The 22,910-nt window shown below is 36.3% G+C and overlaps 2 protein-coding genes across 3 annotated transcripts in view; both read right to left on the reverse strand.

The window, feature by feature from the left end:
* Positions 1-428: 428 nt before the first annotated feature.
* On the reverse strand, positions 429-21,117 carry elac2 (elaC ribonuclease Z 2). 2 transcript variants are annotated; one of them, XM_082180765.1, is made up of 24 exons: positions 20,678-21,117; positions 19,606-19,656; positions 19,434-19,504; positions 18,448-18,512; positions 18,300-18,357; positions 14,730-14,798; positions 14,464-14,610; positions 13,712-13,767; positions 13,530-13,588; positions 12,949-13,021; positions 12,723-12,835; positions 12,387-12,485; positions 12,158-12,296; positions 10,692-10,777; positions 10,207-10,332; positions 9,801-9,893; positions 7,913-8,051; positions 7,613-7,651; positions 7,412-7,521; positions 6,442-6,541; positions 5,480-5,600; positions 3,728-3,806; positions 2,093-2,237; positions 429-1,266 (listed from the first exon to the last, which is right to left on the reverse strand). In XM_082180765.1, the coding sequence occupies exons 1-24, from the start codon at positions 20,932-20,934 to the stop codon at positions 1,024-1,026; spliced, it is 2,538 nt and encodes an 845-aa protein (XP_082036891.1). In that variant the 5' UTR covers positions 20,935-21,117; the 3' UTR covers positions 429-1,023. The 2 variants fall into 2 exon arrangements, with proteins under 2 accessions (XP_082036891.1, XP_082036892.1); XM_082180766.1 differs by having other exon boundaries at positions 9,801-9,891; positions 10,211-10,332; positions 20,678-21,116.
* Positions 8,058-22,910, reverse strand: part of LOC309506893 (uncharacterized protein) — a 129,251-nt gene continuing 114,398 nt past the window's right edge. The window contains exon 18 of the mRNA XM_082180876.1: positions 8,058-8,698. The gene's annotated coding sequence lies outside the window, so the exon portion shown is untranslated. The remainder of the gene's footprint in view (positions 8,699-22,910) is intronic.

Genomic DNA, 22,910 nt, shown 5'->3' on the forward strand with positions numbered 1-22,910 from the left:
GCCTCATCCTTCCTCTCTCAGCTCGATTTTAAACTTAAAACATCAGTTGTATCATGTTTAATACACAATTTTAAGTCTTTATCATAAACAAATGGTCTGTAGCTGGAAGATGATTCCCAATTATTTCAGCATACTTCATAGATGTGTCGTCAGCAGTCACATGACCAGAAAAAACAATGATTAATAATATAATATATTTAAGCCCAACATAAACAGTATAGGCATTTATGCTAAACCAACTATATGAATTTTAAATGTATATTTTATAGCTATAATGAAATAGATATTCTATATTAACTCTTAAAAAAAATCTATTTCAAGCTATTCAAGTAATAATACTCAGTTTTTTTTTTCTAAAGAAAATGGTGTTAGCACTAGTAAAATTAAGGGGGAGGGATAAATAATAAATAAAAAATAATGACAAATACTTATCCAGGTTTTTGTTTATTTCCCTAAAATAATTAGAAAAGCCTAAGCTGATCAGCCATTTCATGTGCATAAAATAAAATTACATAGAGAAAATGTACAAGTGCCTTTTTCACACACCACTGCACTCAGTTTACTCGCAAACAAACCCTGCCTGATTCAAACTGAAGTGAAATTACTCAGTTTAAGTGAGTAAAGTGAAATTCTCCATAACTCAGTCTCTATATGAAAATAACAAACGTAATGTCTTTCTTCAGTGCTGAAAAGTTTCTGTTTCAGGTTGAAATTAAAATGGCAAACATTCCAAAAAAAATCTATGGTAGTGTACTTTCCCACCGGCACCATGGTCAGGCCTGAAGCAGAATCAATAGCAGCGGGACAGATTTCACTTCTGATCCCAGCCAGGAACCGATACACTGTATTTCAGAGTAATTTGGATTAATCTCCAGCTGCTTTAATCTCACCCAGCTGGACTCCTACCCAACATGGAGTTTATGATATATATGTTAAGTTCATAGCCGACTGGTTCAGTTCCCCCCCCCAGCCTATCTTCTGATAGGTTGGGCTGATGTAACCCTCACCCTGAGTGATTGGCCATCAGTTTGCCTTGAGTCGCTTGACGGCTGCTTCTTGGTTGAGGTCATCTTGCTCTCTCTTGGCACCTCGGCTCGTCTCTTCCAGCTGGCGGCTCGCTCCAGACTCTCCGTTAGACGGAGGCTCACTGCTCTTCTTCATCTCTCTCCTTTCTCTCCTCTCCTCCATCTCTTCAATCTCCTCCGCAAACAATGCCTTCAGAGGCCGAATGAGCCGCGGAAGCATCTGGAAATCTCCAAATCGAATCTGAGAGCACAAGAAAACACCACATCAAACCTTACGTTTGATTCACAATGGAATATTACTTCAACTTTGTGCAGCATTTCTCAACTAAAAAAAAGTGAGGTACAAAAGGAATAAAGGGAAAGAAGGATGAAAGGAAGTAACTAAGGAAAGAATACATTCCTTAGTTACTTCCTTTCAGATTGTAAGGAAGTAAATAAGGAATTAACAACTAAGGAAATAAAAAAGGAAGACAAAGGAAAAATATAAGTGATGTATGAAGTAACTGAGAAAAGGGGGATGCAAGTAAGGAAGGAAATAACTAAGAAAGGAAGGAATGAACGAAGGTGCAGGAAGTAACAGTAGGAAATGAAAAATGTAAGAAAGGATGTAAGGAAATAACTAAGGAAGAAGGAAAATAACTAAGGAAATACGGAAGGAATAATTATATAAATAATGCAGGAAGTAACCAAGAAAGGAAGTAAGGAGGAATGATGTAAGTAATGCAGGAAGTAACTAAGAAAGGGAGTAACAAGGAAAATAAATTAGGAAATAAGGAAGGAATGATGTTAGTAATGCAGGAAGTAACAAAGAAAGGAAGCAAGGAGGAAGGGATGATGATGATGATGATGATGTAAATAATGCAGGAAGTAACAAAGAAAGGAAGTAAGGAGGAAAATAAGGAAGTAAGGAAGGATTGATGATGTAAGTAATAGAGGAAGTAACTAAGGAAGGAATGATACAAGGAAGTATGGAAGTAATTAAGTCACTAAGGAAGTAAGAACAAAAGGAAGGATGGATTTTAGTTAAGAATTAGTTGTTAGTTATTTGACAGTATGCGTCTCCTCACCCTCATGTGGTCAAACGAGATTCCCACTTTACTGTTGAAGTCGTCGTTGAAGAGAGGGATCTTAGCGTACCGCTGACTGAAGTGATTCAACACGATGAATTCAGCGTTCATCTTCATCCCCATGCCAATAGCCTGAGACGTGGTGCTGGAAACAGATTCAGATTCAAACAAAGATCACTGACACAATCATGCAACTTGAGCCTCAACTTCAATTTACACAATAAACGCCATTAGAAAAGTCTGCACCATTAGAGTGCTATAATACTGTTTCCCTCACCCAATTCTCATGACTGTTCCCTACAAAGCTCGACACACAAATCTGTAAATGTGTGCATTTCAGTGGATAAAGCTAAACCGAAGCATCACGGACTTGGACGACCCTCTCCAGCCTCTCAGGCAATCAATTCCTCACTGAAACCCAAATGAACTCCCACAAAATCCCCAATCAATTCCACTCAGAAGTTCTCAGAGTTATTCAGCTGCTCGATTGGAAAAGGCCCCAGGCGTGACACGAGGAGCGGTTCATCCTGAGACACGGCGCTCCAGCGGACGACAAGAAACCCAATCAATGCTCATCTAACAGGAGAATCCCAGAACTTTAAGAGAGAGCCGCTTTAAATGAGTCCTCCATCAGGAAACGCATTATCCTCTGGGAAAGCTGACCACTTTCATTTCAGAAGGTTTTCTCCCTCCTGTCTGCGACTGAGTGTTTTTTAGCTCTCAAATCAAAAGATGGTTTATCTTCTTGTCTGTTTTGTTGGTTTGCACTTCCCCAATACAACCTCACTTCCCTCAAGGCAAAAGCTGAAGTGTTCGATAAGAGCTTCTGATTAACACTTGCAATATTAATGGAAGAGAATTCATGCCAAGTTGAAATGCATTGGAACAATGGAAATGGAAATTGTGCCACAATGAAAAGGCAATACCTTTTTACTCATTCAAAAGTACTGTTGAAAGTCTCTTATTCTCAGCAAGGCTGAATTTATTTGATCATAAATACAGTAAAAACTATAATATTGTGAAATATTATTACAATTCAAAATAAGTGTTTTCTATGTGAATATATGTTAAACTGTTATTTATTCCTGTGATCAAAACTGAATTTTCTTCATCATTACTCCAGTCTTCAGTGTCACATGATCCTTCAGAAATCATTCTGATATGATTTGATGTTCTAGAAACATTTCTGATTATTATCAGTGTTGTAAAACAGTTGTGCTGCTTCATATTTTTACGGAAACAGTGATAACAACGTTAGAAACAAGCTGCTAAAGTTTATTTTGAACAAGATCCCTGACCTGAACAGATTTAGCAGTACATTTCAGCGCTGACAGCTTTATGAATCAGCCAAAATATGATGCAACAGTAAAGAGAGGCTGTTATTGAAGGATGAGTAGTTACAACTATTTCTGACCCAACAGCCAATGTGAAAAGGCATTTACATGGAACTAAAGAGGGTGTTTTTGCTGCTTTACCTGCTTTACCTCACAATCAGAATTGATTGTGAAAAAGTCAATTAAGACAGATTTTGTGTTACAGACTTTAACAAACATTATAAAAAAACACTTGATATGAGCCTGTAGATCTGAATTTCTCTTATATCTGGATGTGTAATTGAACCTGTGTTCATGTTACCTGTGTCTCTTCTCTAACGCCTCTTCTTCCATCCCATCCTCCAGCGTGGCTTCATGAATCAAAAGTGTGGCATTCTTGCCTGAGAACAAACCAAGAGATGAATCAAACTCTCTCCCCACAGATAAATTACAGCTGACATGCTGTTCCCTCTTTCACCCTATTGTAAAGCACACACAAACATTCACACTCCAACACACACTCCATTTTTTCCCTTTAGAAATCAATCACGAGAACTCCAGCGGCCAAACAAGCGCCGGAACACCAAAGACCTTTCCTAATGAGCCGAGCGGACCGAACCATCTCAGTGTTCGGGAGGGGGAGGGATGAAAACCCACCGGAGCCATTAAAGAGGTTTCTGTGTGATCGATTACATCGCTGATCAAGACAGGAAGCAGCATTTAAACGCAGGCTTCATTCGTATCGATCCGTGAGTCACTATAGAGATTCAGACGCAATTACAGACTCTCTCTCTCTACAACCGGACTGATGGGCGTTTAATGACCAGATTCTGAATAACTCAATATTTTGAGGGTTTGTCCAGACTGAGAATTAACCATAAACGTGTAACTATAAACCTAATAGCATGCAAAATGTAACCGTGAATCTTAATGAGTGTGTGTGTGTGTGTGTGTGTGTGTGTGTGTGTGTGTGTGTTTGTGTGTTTGTGTGTGTGTGTGTTTGTGTGTGTGTGTGTGTGTGTGTGTGTGTGTGTGTGTGTGTGTGTGTGTGTGTGTGTGTTCACAAAACTCAAGAAACCTCTCAAGAACATTTTCCGGCTCACATTTCAGCTCAAAATCAATAGAATCAATTACATTTGTATTAAATGCAAAAAAAATAAAAAAATAATTTAGGTAACATTTTACTTTAAGGTCCTATTGGTAAATGCATTCACTATCATTAACAAAGATTAATAAATACTGTAACTAATGTATTGGTCATTGTTAATTGTTTGTTCAGGTCCATTTAACAATATTATCAGATACAACTTTTGATTTGAATGATATTAGCAAATATTGGAATTAACATTAAGACTAATAAATGCTTTATACGTTTTTTTTTTTTGTAACACTTTACAATAGGGTTTCATTAGTTATTGTATTAACTAACATGAACTAACAATGAACAATACATTTACTACTGTATTAGTTAATAAAAATACAGCTGTTCATTGTTTGTTCATGTTAGTTCACAGTGCATTAACATTAAATGAAACCGAATAGTTAAGTGTTACCGTTTTTTATTGTTAGTTAATGATAACTAATGTAGTTAACTAATGTTAACAAAAGGAACATTATTATAAAGCATCATTTTATAAACCATAATTTACATAGTGAACTATTTATACATCATGCTGGTACTTTTTTTAATTTATTACATTTTGATTAGAATTTCAACGGAATCATCACTGAGGACAATAATTACACACACACACACACACAAACACACACACACACACACACACACACACACACACACACACACACACACACACACACACACACACACACACACACACACACACACACACACACACACACACACACACACACACACACACACACACACACACACACAAACTAAAAATATCAGTGGATTACACCTTCTAAACACTATGACCTTTGAAAGGCCAGTTTTAGTTGATTTGACGTCTTATAAGAATATGATATGGCATGATATGTAATATGTATACACTCATGTGCAAAAGCATCAGCGGTTATAGTGTGTGTGTGTGTGTGTGTGTGTGGATTTTACCGATATTGGCGACGGCTTCGCAGGGCATGGTGTCTCCAGAGAACACGAGCTGCCAGCCGGACTGATGCGTCAAACTGCAGGCAAACGCGTTCTTACAGTGACGAACATAACACGTCTGAAACTACAGAGAGACAGAGAGAGAGAGAGAGAGAGAGAGAGAGAGAGAGAGAGAGAGAGAGAGAGAGAGAGAGAGAGAGAGAGAGAGAGAGAGAGAGATCTCACTCTTTAGATCAGTCACAACAGATCACTCTTTATTATTTATTGATATCACAATCTGTCAGTCTGAGTACAGATGGGAGATATTTTAAAGAATTATGTATAATAGCTTGTTGGTGATATAAAATGAACAACCATTTTAGATCTTGTGATTGAGATTTTAATGTGCTTTTTTTCTAGCCATTAAGCTTCCTTAAAACCAAAGAAGCATTAAGACAGAAAAAAATATTTTAAATAGCAATAAAGTTTGATTAATCATCACATTGGTGCATATGAATAAATAAAATATCGTTAGTTACTTTTTTAATGTTCTTTTTTGCTTTAAACTTTTTTATTAAATTTTCTGTGAAACTGCTGTTTGCTTGAAATTATGATTCCAAAATCAAATTAAATTAAATCAAATAAAACTAATTTGACTAAAAACTAAGAGCAAATGCATAAACATTAAAATATATATTGGGCATAGCTAGAGCATATATATATATATATATATATATATATATATATATATATATATATATATATATATATATATATACACAATATAATTAGTCACTTTTTAAATGTTCTTTTTTGCATTAAACTTTTTTTTTTTTTTGCAACTGCTGTTTGGTTGAAATTATGATTCAAAAACAAAATAAAATAAAACTAATTTAAGAGCAAATGCATAAACATTAATATATATATTGGGCATAGCCAAAAGGACAACACATTTTTTAGCTATATCACAAAAAGGCTCTACAGACCTTGACCAGGTCATTCTTCTTCAGGACAGTCTGAATGAAGGATTTGGTCTTGACTTTGGGGATCTCGGCACCGTCAAACAAAAACTTTGATGGGATAATACTGGAACAAAAACAGAAGCGATAAGTGTCAAGAAACAAACATACGTTTTTTACATTGATAATGTATTTACTGTCACTTGTGAGAATGACAGACGCTCTAACAGAAAGACGGACAGAGACGGTTAGTTCACCCAAAAATGAAAATTCTGTCAGTAATTACTCACCCTCATGTTGTTCCAACCGCGTAAGACGTTCGTTTATCTTCGGAACACAAATTAAGATATTTTTGATGAAATCTGAGAGCTGATCACTTCTCCATAGGCTGCTAGGTGGCCCAAACTTGCTGGCCCAGAAAAGTTATTAAAGAGATCGTTAATATAGTCCAAGTGACTACAGTGGCTCAATCTTAAGTATATCAAGCGACGAGAATACTTTTTGTGCGCAAAAACAAACAAAAATAACAACTTTATTCCACTATTCATTTCCTTCTCTCTGGACCTCTAGTTGGTTCGCGTAGTGTTTTTGCGCAGCGCGTCTGTGTTACACGTCACCACGTAGGCTCACTATTGGCCGACGCTGGTCATGTGTGTGATAGAGAGAAGGAAATGAATAGTGGAATAAAGTCGTTATTTTTGTTCGTTTTTGCGCACAAAAAGTATTCTCGTCGCTTGATATACTTAAGATTGAGCCACTGTAGTCACTTGGACTATATTAACGATCTCTTTAATAACTTTTCTGGGCCAGCAAGTTTGGGCCACCTAGCAGCCTATGGAGGAGTGATCAGCTCTCAGATATCATCAAAAATATCTTAATTTGTGTTCCGAAGATGAACGAAGGTCTTACGGGATTGGAACAACATGAGGGTGAGTAATTACTGACAGAATTTTCATTTTTGGGTGAACTAACCCTTTAATAAAGTTTGGTCTCGTACTTGATCTGGCTGAGGATCTGCTGGCAGTGGTCGTGGTACTGGTTCAGCCACGTCATGATCTGTACCGGAGCGATCAGGAACACGGGACTGAACGCTTTACCAAGACTCGTCTGCAACACACAAGACCACGGTCACAGTGAAATAATCCATACACACAAGCACAAAATCATACTGAACCCGAAAAATAAAACATGTACATACCAGAGCTCTCTCTCGCTCCAATAACAACTGAATCAAACCCTGCGTGGACGACAAAACACACAGCAATGTCAGCAGAGCGATAAATGGCGAAACACTCGGATATAATATTCCTACTTTTTATACATTATTCTCTCAGCTCTCTATGATTCTGCTCTGGACTAAATTAACTAAATTAATAACTTTTTTACAACAAAAATGAACCATCACTGAGTTTACTTAAGCAGGACTGTGATGCTATTTTCTTCTGGAAACAAACATTGTAAGTATCCATATAATTAGCAGGATAATGTACAGCCTCACCGTGTGATGATCTGCGTGCAGGTGCGACACAAAGATGGTGGAGAGTTTGGAGAGGATCTCGTCCACGTCATTGCCGTAATGACGACACAACTGACCGAACGTTCCCTCCCCACAATCCAACAGCAGCGACTGAGACGGGCTGAGGAGCAGAGATGATGATCAGACACACCTCGGCTGATATTATGTTATAGCAATAAAACACACTGTGCTACTGTGATTTTACCACAGTTAAGAAGTATTGTTTGGACCAATGTGCACCAGAGGGATTAAAACCAACTTAACCACGATAAAATAACCATATTTCATGGAGATAGTTTTTAGAAAACATCAATAGCAACATCATAAAATGAATCAATGTTGATTAAATAATTCCAGTGACTTGTAGTAACTCTTGCCAATTTTTATTATATTTTAAATTATTCATAGTGTATATTTAAGCAATAAGGCCCTTGAAGCCGTGTTTTACAGTGGATTTAGAACAGCTAAGGGGCGTTGTTGTTAGCTAAAACACCCTAAGCTGTTCTAAATCCACTGTAAAACACGGCTTCAAGGGCCTTATTGCTTTTATAAAACGGTTACTCCATAAAAATATTCATTTTAATATTTATTTGTATTCCTCCGCCAAGCAATGTAGTTCCAAAGAGGTTGCTAAGCAACACATGCAGCAACAACGAATCACAAACGGCAGTTGCGCAGTAATACTGATGTAATGCAGTCACAGGTGTGTGTTTGTTGAATAATTTACAAAGGCTTCGAACGCGGCTCAACCAATCAGAATCAAGGACCGGAACTATCCGTTTTATAAAGAGTCTATATGGTATATGAGAGAGAGAGAGAGAGAGAGAGAGAGAGAGAGAGAGAGAGAGAGAGAGAGAGATAGATGGATATATAGCGGAGGGTGCAACTAAATGATCATGCTACTTAACAACCACTTGATTAACCAACACAAAATAGTTGTCGTTTTAAATCTTATAAGCTCGGCTTTACAGTGAATATGGGGAATATGACCATCACTGAACAAGTGCTTTTAAATTTGATGAAATACTGAAGTGCTCTGTTTTCATAGTGTGAAAAAATAACTGCTTTACATGAAATCGTAATCTATAAAATCATCATACATGAACAGATAGATCTGTGTCAAAAATCGTTGAAAAGGTCTCAACTAGCAGAATACAACAAGCATATTTGTTTCAGTTAGAGACCAAACTATGTGTATGAAAAAGCACTGCAGATGCACGTGTAAACAGAATACGCATGATGCATTTGCACCACATTTCTGTTTGTAACTTCATAGTAAACATTAGTATTCGGATATATTTGTTTAGTGCAGGTGGTCCAAACACAACAAAAGACTGTATGAGAGACATTGACATTAAAGCTACAGGATCTGATCACGTCGAGATCATGACACTGTGTTTTTCCACTGTCGTTTGAAAGTTGATCCAATGGAAACTGGATCTCTGGTATAGTGGGACGGGACGATGAGTAGAGAGCGATCACACACTGTTTTACAGCTGGAACGCTTTTGGATTGGATTGACAATTTTTAATTGAGCGTTCGTTATAGAAGCGCACAGCTGAAACTGCGCTGGAAGATCATCACTCATCAACCAGGATCTTATTACTTGCTTATTCTGTGCTTTTATTGTGGCGTTTACAACAGTGAGTAGATCTTATGTTCAGTAAATTTTGTTTGTTTGTTTTTTTGGACCCTTGGTTAATTATGCTGCGAAATAAACTGCTAGTCTAGCTAATCCATTGCATGGCTTGAAGATATTAACACACTCGGAATACGTAACTATGATGTTGTAATGAACGAATTTAATTTTTCGTGAGCCCTCCGCGCCTCAAAACTACACACTCCAATGATGAAAGTTGATAAATATTACCTGATGTTCACTAAAGTGCCACTGACGTTTCTGATCTTCATCGGCAGGGACGAGCCGGTGCCCAAAAACACGATCTCGGGAAACTTCTCACCTTCACCAGCACAGGAAACAAACAAACAAATGCGATAAACATCTGAAAACTGAATTAATTCAGCACATACAACCACTATAAGAGCGTAAAAACTTCATATAGACGAGATCCATCTTTATTATGACCATTACAGAAATCCATTTACTCTTGCAGGATCTGAGGCGTCTGGCAGAGATACAGTAGAGAGAGAGTGGGAAGTGAAGAAAGTTTTACTCTGAGGAAATTAAATGTCAAGCTGTGGAAGTGTTCTTGTCTTTCTGCACTTCTAATTCAATGCTTTCATCCCTCCTTCTCTCGCTCTCTCTTTTGGAAAGCTCACCAGATGTGGAGACGGACGCAGCCGCCTGGAACTTTCTGCACTCCTCAACTTCCTCAAGAAAGTTTGGCACTTCGGCGGCTTCCTTCGCAAACTCCTCAGAGTCGCAGGACAGGATGGCATCTCTACACACACACACACACACACACAAAAGTGCCTCAACTTAGATCAAGATTTATAAGAACTTCCTAAGAGCTGGTTTGTTGAAGCTGTAAAAATGTATAAACTCATAATTATTGCCTTGTTTCACACTATTAACTTGCACAATAAGCTTGTGAACAACATATTTGAGGTATATGAGGACTACAATTAAACTACAGTAGTAAACATTTGAAGTTTATCAAAAAAGTTCGACAAGACAAGAACGGGTATCGTTCAAAATTCATGTATAACTTTGATGAAAGGTTTTGATCCACTTCAAATGTTGACTACTGTATTTCAGTTGTATCATGTGACACACTGTGGATCATCGACCTGAACTGACCGTTGCCACTCCAGTTTGGGCCGAAGCTGAAACTTGAGCAGACACTCGGCCCTGACGTTGGGAACGCTTAGAGACGCCTGAGGCTCCTGCAACAGAGACAAAGAACAGACCCGTTAATAACTGACTGAAGTCACATTGGGCAAACATAGAAAAATACATTAAAATAGTTCATTAAATTTGAAAAATACATCACAAAAAACATTAAATCAGAAAAAACAACAACATTGAAGTACATTTAATGACAATAAACACTTGACAAATAATATACAGTCGAAATGTTCCTACTGGCAATAATCAAAATCTAACCAAACTGACCTATAACAGAAACTATTTCATATTAAATTAAATTAACGAAATGCATTAAAATGAAATAAAATTAGAAAAAAAAGTTTTCTAAAATTTAATTTTATTAAAATTTTAAAGATTTAATTTAATTAAATAAATTTAAAAAATATTAAATTATTACAGAAAATACATATAAATAGATACAATTGTTATTCTACACCAGAATAAATATATTGACAAATTATAAATAAAATTTCCCAATGGAAATGCTTGAAATCTAATAAAAAAAAATGACCTGTTAGACACTATTAAATATTTAATTAAATAAAAATGCATTAAATATGGAATGATCCAATGAATACTTTGGAAATATATTTAAATTATATTTTAAATTATTTATGTACAGAAACTATTTAATTGAAAATGGCAAAAAGTAAATAAAATATATATATATATTAAAAAAGTATTAACTGAAATGTAATTATATATAAATTTATTTTCATGTAATAATTTATATATTTATTTATATATATATATATATATATATATATATATATATATATATATATATATATATATATGAAAATAAGAATCTAAAAAATCTCAATTAAACTGACCTGTAACAGAATATTTAATTGGAAATGTAAAAAAGATGAAAGTAAATATTAATTGTTAAAATTACTGACTGAACTTAACTGGAAAAAAAAAATTTAAAAATTGAACTAAATAAATTATACATTTAAAAAATAAAACATGACAAAAAAAGTTGCCAATGATCTATTTGACATGCAATATTTGAGTAGAAATTGGCATCAAACATAACTTTAAAACATACATATATATACTTTAACTAAAAAAAATGGGTTACACTTTATTTTAAGGTGTCCTTGTTACAGTGTACACATTTAAGTAAATAAACTTAATAGTATATTAAGTACTTTATGTGCTTGCTATAGGGTTAGGGAAGGATTGGGGTTTGGTTTAGTTGCATGTAATTATGCATAATTTATAGTTATTACTATAGTAAATACACGTAACATGTAACAAGGACACTGTAAAATGAAGTGTTACCAAAAACCACAAAAGATCCCTGAAACAGGAACAGTTAATGTGAAATCTAACAGATGACTGTCTAATCTCATCTCATAACTCTAGAGCACTAGGAGTGTGTGTTGCTGTACTTTGCTCTTGTAGAGTTTGAGCTGAGGGAAGATCTCGGGATGGATGAGGTTGAGCTGCGTCTGGAGTTTGAGACTGCGGGCGTTGTGAGGCGTGAACGTCTGCTCGTTCATCACCAGATGCTCCGTGCTGCTGGGAAATCTGAGACACAACAGACCCGTCACCACACACACACACACACACACACACACACACGATGAGATCCCTGTGATCACTGGAGTCCAGCTGTACCTCTCCATCCAGCTCTTGTACTGATCCGTGTTCAACACCGACTCTGGCGTCATGTGAACCACGAGAGCCGCCGAGTCCTCAGATCCGCCGCTTTGATACCTGCACGCACACACACACACACGCACACACACACACGCACACACACACACACACACACACACACACACACACACACACACACACACACACACACACACACACACACACACACACACACACACACACACACACACAAGTCTGGTTCACTATCTTTGTGAGGACTCTCCATAGACGTAATGGTTTTTATACTGTACAAACTGTATAGTTTGAAGCCCCTCATGGGAGATGTTTCTTCACCTTTGTAAGACGTGATTGGTGCAGAGCGGCTGAATGAAGTCTTCTGACGGACAGTCGACCACGATGAACACAGGTCCGGGATCAGCCGGAGTGCACAGCTCCTCCGGTCGGATCTGAAACACACACTGCACAGTCAGAACAACCAGATCCAAAGTCTTCAGATCAACACCGGAGTGTCTCGACGCTACAGATGTTCAGAAACACCAGTGCAGAACTGAAGAATCACCTCTTTTCCATCGTGTGTGACAGTTTTCCCAGCTTTCAGAGCCTCGATTATGGGCCCGATGGCTGCTGTTCCCCTACAGGTAAAGAAAACAAGTATGTGTTCATATTTAGGGATGCATGATATATCGACTGATATATGTGCATTTTTAATGTCATCGTTATCGGTCTGATAAGAAAATTTGGCTGATATATTAAAGCCGATAAATAATGCATTATTTCCTTCAGCTGAGACACTTCAGATGCACCATGATGGTTTTGAATTGCTTGAAATATGATTGGAATCACTTCAAAAAGGAAAATACAGTTAATGTGCAGCACAAGTCCGTCACATCGGCTACATAAAATTATAATGAGGATATTATAATTGTGTGTTTGGGACGTGGCTTTTAATGGAGAGACTTTTGTTTTTGTAATCAGGCTCTCGAAAATTTAAAAAAAAATTTGATTTAGATTTATCGGCCAAAATATCGGTTATCGGCTTTCAAATATAAAGAATTATTGGTATCGGCCAAAATTTTCATATCGGTGCATCACATGTGTGTTATATTTCCATCCTGAACACACAACTGATCAGATACTCACACCGGCAGGCCCATCTCTTTAGCTTTCAGTACCAGAAAGTTCCCTTTCTTGGAGTGTAACTGAAGAAACATTACATGGAAAATAAGCTATTAGACACAGTATGATTGTAAAAGGTGAAAAGATACATGAAGTTATTATAATTATTAATTTTATCATGTAGATTTCAGATTATTTCTGCTGACCTTACACACGTAGGCCACCACGAGAGATGAATCTCTGGTGATATCTCCTTTGCCTTCTGTGAAAAAAAAAAAAAAAAAAAAAAAAAAAAAAAAAGGTTTGCTGGATGAAACAAGTTTAGATTATTTTTTTATTTATTTTTTCACAAATGCAATGGAAAATATTATTTTAATCACTTTATTATTATTGGAGAAAATATAAAATAACAATATAACTGGCGAAATGGAACTTGGATTGAAAATATTTCTTTTAAAATTGAACAAAAATTGTATATTTAAAATACAATTTTACAATAAGTATATTATAATTATATTAGACAATAATAATGGACAAAGTTTTTTTTTTTTCAAATGATCAACAAATGCAATAAACACTTATTTTACTTATAATACTTTTAAATAAAGCAATATATTAAATAAAATTCTAATTTTCATAGCATTAATCTACTTTAAGTTTGTGAGTTTAAGTCTACCTTTAATCTACATAGTTTGTGACTGCAGAGTTCAGCTTCAACCCTGATAAACTGAAGCCTTAGGCTGTGTCCGAAATCACACCCTATACCCTTAAATAGGGCATTATTTGAGGGGACAGCCATTTGTAGTGGTGTCTGAACCCATAGTGGACCTTATCGAGTGCACTCATTCAATCCCATAATGCACCGCAATAACGAGTGTACCACTGATGCATACGCTACATCCAGCAGCTCATAAACCGGTTTTGTGTGTGTGTGTGTGTGTGTGTGTGTGTGCCTTGCCTGGACTGGGTGATCTTCTGCTGGCGTTCAGACTCTGACTCTCCTCCAGGTCCTCCTGTCTCCTGAGCGCCCCCTTCTGACCGCTGTTAGGACTGCAGCTGCGCACCGAACCTGGGGAACGTCTGCCGTCCTCGACCTTGCGCTCGGCTACACACACACACACGGGGAGAGAGAGAGAGAGAGAGAGAGAGAGAGAGAGAGAGGGATCCTTTACATGTGAAGGGTTTTTAAATGTTCAGAACAGTGTATGATGAGGCGACACTCACAGATGAGAGGAACCTGACTGACGGTCATCGTGTTGTCTTTATGCTGAGGTTCAGTGTACGGCCTGACAGCTGCAAAACAAAGACTTTAGTATCATTTATATACTATTTATATAAAAAAAATTCAATTAGCTTTTATAGTTTCTACTCTCTAGTTTCAGTTTTCATTTTAGATTAAGTTTTAGTCATTTTAATTAGTTTTTGATTTTCTTGATTTCATTTATTTTCATCTCTTTTTAGTTTTAGCGCATTTACTTAACTTTTACACTATTAGTAGTACTTCAACAACTTAAAGCTGCAGTGTGTGACTTTTAGCAGCATCTAGTGGTGAGGTTGTGAATTGCACCCAACAGAAGTTACAGTGGCCGACAGGAATAGGCCGCTGTCAGTAGCCTAAAAGAGGCCTAGAAATAGGGTTTCGTTCCACCAAGTGGGGCACTAATTTTTCTTTTGCTCAATATGTTCAACGTTAATAAATGGTATCCAAGCAAAAAGTTCTCCACGCATTATCCTGCAGTTAATGAGAAATTGTAATTTATTGGCGCACTATATTGACTGCGTATTGAGACGTCTAAAACGGTTGAGCTCGATTTTCAACCAATCAGCATCGAAAATGTAAGTAGGTCACAGCCGAAATCAAGCCAATATCACTACGCACATATGTAAACAGAGGAGGACGTAAGCAGCGCATCTTCATCTGATAGCGGCGATCAAGCTCGATTAACACCCGTAAAGTGTATTCTTCATGTCGGAAAAGATGGTGGGAAAGGTCCGCAGCCCTTTACTGAAGTCCGATGGGAAAAAATCAAGCAATGTGCGTAGGAATGGCTCAAAACGTCGGACACTACGGAGCTAACGTTAGCTATTGCTAATAAACATGTTGCCCTCCTAGACAAACTGGTCTCTGATGTCCCAACAACTACGGGTTTCACCCGGCCTGATATCGGCGTTTTATAGGCTAGACAAAAAAAAACGCTTGACTTGTGTGTATGTGCGTGATGGGTAGGTTAAGGGGTCAGGTGAGTGTGAGTGTGAGAGAGAGAGAGTGATGGGTAGGTTTAGGGGTCGGGTTAGTGGGTAGGTAAATAAATAAATCCAAATTAAATCTTGTTTACAATAATCATTCCTGTGAATATGTACATGTAGTGCAGTTACTGCTCGTGTATGCAAATTAACAATTCACCATTAAATGTGTTATTTTTAAAAGTGTTTTTCTTTGTACACTTTTGAGTTTAACTTGGTGATTGTCAAAACATTTTAGTAACTAAACTGAATTTTGACAACATGTTACAATGTTTATATGGTACAATTTCTGGTAAGCTAAGTTTTTTTTTTTTTTTTTTTTTACAAATTTCTTAAAGAAATTTCACGATTTCAATTCAATTCTTGTGATTTGATTTAATGTTGACTCATTTGGATAAATATTAGGTACACAAGATAGGCGTTCATTTTTCTCAAGAAAAATAGGCTACACACAGACAGCCCTATCAGCTGTGGTAGTATTATTTAAGGTTAAAAATAACTCAAATTAAATATAATGTGTTTTTTATTATAATAACAACTTTATTTAATGATATAAGTACAAATATAATAAATATGTAATATAGTACACATATTTAGCAAAATACTCTCTATAGCTCTTTTTCTAGCCAACTAACGTGTCTATATTATGGTCAATAAATGGCTTTCCTGAGAATGGATGTGTGGTGTGAGAGCGTGTGAAAATTGTCAATTGCGTGAGTCTCACGGTGAATGCGTGAGAGTTGGCAACTCGGTTATTATATTTTGGCTTAATTCTATTTGTTATTCAGATTTTACCTCAAATATTACCTTTGAATTGGAACAACATAATGAGAAGTAATTGGGATGTTAATGTTACAGTAGAAGTTTTCTTGATAATCTTATCATGTTTTCTGTCCCTAGATAGCAACTTCAGGTATATCACACATTTCAAACTGGTTTAAAATTTCAAAATTTTATTTTGTACTTCAAGTGGTAATTCGGCATTTTGGGGTTTATATGATAACAGGTTTGAAAGTGCAAAATTCCTTATGTTTTCCCTTTTTTTCAAAATGGGCACCTTTAGCATAATTTTTCTCAAAAACTGCAAGATTGTGTGTGGAGAACTTTTTCCTAAGGAATCTCTATATATTTCTGATATTAAATATGTGGAACGAAACCCTATTTCTAGGCCTCTTTTAGGCTACTGACAGCAGCCTATCTCTCTCTCCTCACACACACTCACACACTAACCTGACCCCTAAACCTATCCATCTCTCTCTCTCACACACACACACACTAACCCGACCCCTAAACCTACCCATCTCTCTCTCTCTCTCTCTCTCTCTCATACACACACTCACCTGACCCCTTAACCTACCCATCACGCACATACACACAAGTCAAGCGTTTTTTTTTTGTCTAGCCTATAAAACGCCGATATCAGGCCGGGTGAAACCCGTAGTTGTTGGGACATCAGAGACCAGTTTGTCCAGGAGGGCAACATGTTTATTAGCAATAGCTAACGTTAGCTCCGTAGTGTCCGACGTTTTGAGCCATTCCTACGCACATTGCTTGATTTTTTCCCATCGGACTTCAGTAAAGGGCTGCGGACCTTTCCCACCATCTTTTCCGACATGAAGAATACACTTTACGGGTGTTAATCGAGCTTGATCGCCGCTATCAGATGAAGATGCGCTGCTTACGTCCTCCTCTGTTTACATATGTGCGTAGTGATATTGGCTTGATTTCGGCTGTGACCTACTTACATTTTCGATGCTGATTGGTTGAAAATCGAGCTCAACCGTTTTAGACGTCTCAATACGCAGTCAATATAGTGCGCCAATAAATTACAATTTCTCATTAACTGCAGGATAATGCGTGGAGAACTTTTTGCTTGGATATCTTTTATTAACGTTGAACATATTGAGCAAAAGAAAAATTAGTGCCCCACTTGGTGGAACGAAACTGAACGATACAGCTCACGTACAGCGGCCTAGAAGTGATGTCATCGTCTGAGACAGAGTAGCCAGTTAAGCAATGAGGTTTCTTTACAAAGATAAATTAAGAAATTATGTTTACTTGATTATTCAGTAAAACTATATGTTATTGCCAATATTACTGTTACTTGTTCATCATTGTGTCAGTGTTTTATTAGCTGACTTAAGCTTTAGCTTCTTTGCACGAAAAACAACAGTGACAAAACGTGTTTGTCCATTCAGGGCTCCTGTGGAAACATGTCGATGTAAGCGGACCCGCGGTGTGTGTAGAGAGAAAGAATCATTCTAAGGTAATAAAAACATAACGGTTCATTATGTAAGGTCTTTATACGCCACTGAAAACATAGTTATGTATATACTATTGCATTTCTGTCAACAGATCCTCCTAAATATTACACAGTGCACCTTTAAAACTAAAACAAAAAACTTTTGCAAAAAACTGATTAACTTGTTCATCTGACATTTATATTTAATTTCAGCTCTATTTAAAGCTTATGTTATTTTAGTAAACTATAGTAAACTATAACAGCACTGATATGAGAAGATAGAGGAGAATGATAACGGTGGACTTTACCAAGTTTAATGTCTTCCAGCGGTCCTGAAAACACTCGTATGGCCTGTAAATATTTCTCCTAAAACAACAGAACAACACAGTTCAGTCAAACACCACCAGAAAACTCATAAAAATATCCAAACGGACACTAAGATCTGCATAAACGCACCAGCTGTGGCGGTCCTGACAGGACACACTGAGGGACTCCCGTGTCTTTGAGGGTCAGGATCATCCCTGCAAAGCACAAAACACAGAGTCATGAACCTGTCAAACACAGAGCAGAGCATCTGATCTTAGTCTTTACATGCCAATGCAAAACTCTGCAAATAGCTACAAGAAAATAGTGTGGATCTGGGGGCGTATTACAGAACCCTTCTATCTTTAAGTCTTAAGTTAAGATCTGACAAGTTAATTTAGGATTTTTCACAAATGTGTATTACAGAAGCACATCTTAGGTTGATTTAGGATTCTTATCCTATCTTACAAAATCTCATATTATCTGTAGTTAAAAAACCCCTCCATCGAGTTCGGTAATCAACTCTCAGGTCTGTTACCAAGCAACCAACGACACATAAACAGCTGCTGTGAAGTAAAACAGGAAAACTCAGATAATAGAAATAACTGAGATTAAAATGGAGAAACAAAATAAGTGGTGCTTTTCCTCAAGTAAAGTTTTGATAAGCCTGGTAGAAAAGGCAAAGCCTAATCCTTTTATTTCACAGGAGTCTGTAATTATTAGTTAGAGTTTTGTTCTCTTTGCACATCATTTGGGTGTTCACAAAGTCTTTCCACCATCAAACATCGCTGTTCTTCATCTTGTATCATTGATAAATGTGATGCCATTCCCAGACAGGGCTATTATTATGCGATTTTTATAGTTGGCTTTCAAATAATTTTGAAATTAGGACACCAGTGGGGTTGTCCTAAAGTTAAGACCGTTTTTAGGATTTGTTGTGGAGTTAGGATGCTTCTGTAATGCCATTTTCCCATCTGTAGTTAAGATTATGGACTTGAACCATTAACCATGGTTACCAAACAGATAAGATAGGATCTTCTAAAGTTGGGATCTTTCTGTAATGCGCCCCCTGAAGAAGATAAAAACTGGAAAAGATTAAAAAAAAAACTAAAAAACCCCAGAATGAAATGCTAAAGCACCTGATAAACCACCAACCGTGTCCCAGCTCATCCTGGTGAGGAAGATGTTGTCCAAGCGAGCAATTTTCATTCTGGATACACAGTAAAAAAACACAAAAACATGGCGTGTGAACACAGAAGAGTGTCATTACGTCACGTCACAATGAATCTGCAGTGTTAGTTGATCTCTTACTTGTGTTCCTGCATCAGTCTCTGAGTTCCTTCACCACAGTTGAACAGATACCTGCATATCAAACACATGCTTTACTGTTACAGAAATACATGTGGCGTAACATTTTAACTCAATTTCCCTAATAATTCACCAATAAACACTAGATACGGCTTAAGTGCTCAGAGGTTCATGTATATTCAAATATAAATGTAAGTGAAAATATAAAAATACATTTATATATTCCTTTAGTAGATGCTTTTATCCAAGGCACCTCAAAATATGATGAATCAAAGTTTCATAGCTTTTATTTGTGATTATTCTTTAACAGTCTCTTATAAGGGAATTTCTGTAAATGTTGTTTTTAAATGAAAGATAAGTAATTATATAAATACTCAAATAAATAAAGTCAAATAATAATCAATAAAGTTTGAGATTTCATAATATAAACCGGTATTATACATGTATTATTTATAGGTAGCACTGTGATTTTTTTCTAAAACATTTATGTAATTTTGTATTTATAATTCATCAACTAATGAACTCAGATAATGTTATAGTAGATAAAGTTTAAATAGTAAAACATTTTGAAATTTCGTGATATATTTTAAAGCATGTATTCAAAATTTCTATTCATATAATTTTGTTTATTCAAATAATATTTGTATAAAAGTATATCATGCATATGTACATAAATAAACTAATGATTTGTTTAACATTACACAATGCAACAATGTTTGCTGTGCTTTTATAAGTAACATTTTATAATGGCTCTTATTTTTATTAAAACATTTAAAATCATTCCTCATTCAAATCAATATAATAATACATTTCCTTGAGTCATACTTATGTTTATAAACTACTGATTTAAGCATTCCATTACATATTGTGCTAATGTTTGTTAATATTATTTGAAACTTATGTAATGTTACCTTTATTTATATTTTTAAAACATTTATTACGTTTTTCTGTACACCAACTACTGATGTATTAATGTAATGATGATTATTGTTGAGTGCTGTTATATAGTGTGATGTTTGCCCCTCATGACAGATTCTGTGTCACGTGACACTGCATGATGTCGCGTGAGACTCACCTGTTATACTCGGAGAAGACGTACAGCGACGCGCCGTTATCGCGACTCCCCGCTCCCGCGACCTGCACGTACACGGTGGACGGCCCATGCAGCTCGCCCTGCCTGCGACTGTCCCTCGTCTTCACATGTCTCCGCGTGTCTTTCAGTGGTCTGGTCTTCCCGGAGGAGTGTGTGTCCATCAGAGTCTCTTCAGCGGCTCTCAGACTCAGAGCTCGGTGTGTGTGTGTGAGGAAAGAGCCGCGGAGGCGCGCGAGCATAATAAACACCGCGAGCGCCTACGAGGAGCGGCTCATAATATCAGATCAATAAAGATAAAATAATATCCCGAGAATGCTCTGTTTGTTTCTGTACAGCACAGCAGTTTGAAGGACTCACTCACACATGTGTGTATTGATGCTGCTGGACGCGCTTCCGGCGCGTGATGATGACGTCTGGACTAGAAATAGAATCAGTGGAATGACGCGAAAATACAAAGTTAAGGAAATTCATTATAAAATCCTTCATAAAATCTATCCAGTTAACTCATCCATTTCTAAATATTCTGATATTGATGAGACTTGCTCTTTTTGTGGTTTTGTTGTCACCCATTTATTTTGTGAATGTAATGTAACCAATAGATTTTGGTCTGAATTAAGTACTTTTGTTTTTGGCCCTACAAATGTGACCCACACCTTCATTCTCAAAGAGGTTATCTTTTATTATGAAAATCCAAAGCTGATGTCCCTTGAGCATGTTGTTAATTTCCTTATCTTGTATGCTAAATTCTTCATCCACAAGCAAAAATGGCTTAAGTCTCCTTTGAGCTTCCCTCATTTTCTTGCTGACCTTAATTCTCTTATTTCATCCCTTAGACTTTTATATAACAAAAAAAGTGCAACATTTTTGATGCATTATGATGATTTATTCAAAGATATGACTTAACCTTGTTATGCTTTTCTTTTCCTTTTTGTATGTATAATTACATAATGTGCTGTATGCAAACCCAGGATATTTTTTTTTTTTTCATTTTGTTCATTGTAAGAGATATAACCTTGCTTCACTTCCCTGAACTTGTAATTATGTGTAAGTTTTGCAATAAAAAAAATAAATAAAAAAATGACGCGAAAATATTTTAGACATTAATATAAAAGTACTAGTATCGATCTGATATCGACCAAATCTGTAACTTTTGTCAGACTCTTGTACATTTATTTTGTCACTGTAATTTTACTACATTATTTTCTGGAAATGTTCTCCACTTATGTGATTGATTATTTGTACTCTCAGTTTTCATTATATTGGGAATTTTTTTTTTGATAATACTTAAAAAAAAAATAAAAAAAAAAAGAGAGAGAGAGAGAGAGAGAGAGAGAGAGAGAGAGAGAGAGAGAGAGACATTGGTTTCTTAAAGGGATAGTTCACCCAAAAATGTTAATTCTGTCATAATTTATTTACTCACCCTCATGTCGTTCCAAACCTGTATGAAGTTCCTTCTTCTGCTGAACACAAATGAAGATATTTTGAAGAATATTTGTAACCAAACAGTTGATGGGCCTGAGTAACTGTTCTTCTACAATGGAAGTCAATGGGTGCCGTCAACTATTACTGCTAGTTACAAACATTCTTCTGACAGAATATTTATTTTTGGGTGAACTATCTTATCCCTTTAACCAGTCGCACTTCTAAAATTGTTCACTATGTTGCGAATCAGTCAACATTTCTGTCTACCATAAATAGTAAAAAGGTTAGATACGACTATTTTAATTATTAACGGTGTATTTTTAATTGAATGTCTATTATTAAAAGTTAAACATTGTGATTATTGTTCTGTCATCTGATGAAACGACGCGCTGTCAGTTTATAACCGTTACTTTTCTCAGCGCTGTTGAGGACGGACCAATCACAGGCGTTTCTGAATGCCGGATAATGATTTCCAAACCATCTTTTAATGGACATCGTTGTGCTGCATTCACATTTGTATTTCAGATATTACTTTGTGCTTTTATTAGACTTGAACGATTATACGTTAAAGTGTCAAAATCTCAGCAGTAAGATCAAAAACGTCGTGAAAATTGAACGTGGCTCAAAGGGAAATCAGCTTTCTGAGCCGCCAGGCGCTTCTAGAGGGAAAAATAGTTTTTATTACGTATCAAAGAAACGATTTTTACATAAACACTTACCCTTCACTTAATAAAAGTCATCTTTAATTTTTGACAGCAAATGTTGCTATCCAATAATATTCATATCGGACACC

Source organism: Leuciscus leuciscus (assembly GCF_965113295.1).
Source record: "Leuciscus leuciscus genome assembly, chromosome: 1".
NCBI classification, from domain to species: Eukaryota; Metazoa; Chordata; class Actinopteri; order Cypriniformes; family Leuciscidae; genus Leuciscus; species Leuciscus leuciscus.

Coding starts and splice junctions, on each gene's coding strand:
- elac2 (XM_082180765.1), bottom strand. CDS start 20,934: ATGCTCGCGCGCCTCCGCGGCTCTTTCCTCACACACACACACCGAGCT. Junction 18,513..19,433: donor CACGGTTGGTGGTTTATCAG/GTGCTTTAGCAT, acceptor TGTGCTTTGCAG/GGATGATCCTGACCCTCAAA. Junction 12,486..12,722: donor ACCAATCACGTCTTACAAAG/GTGAAGAAACAT, acceptor GTGTGCGTGCAG/GTATCAAAGCGGCGGATCTG.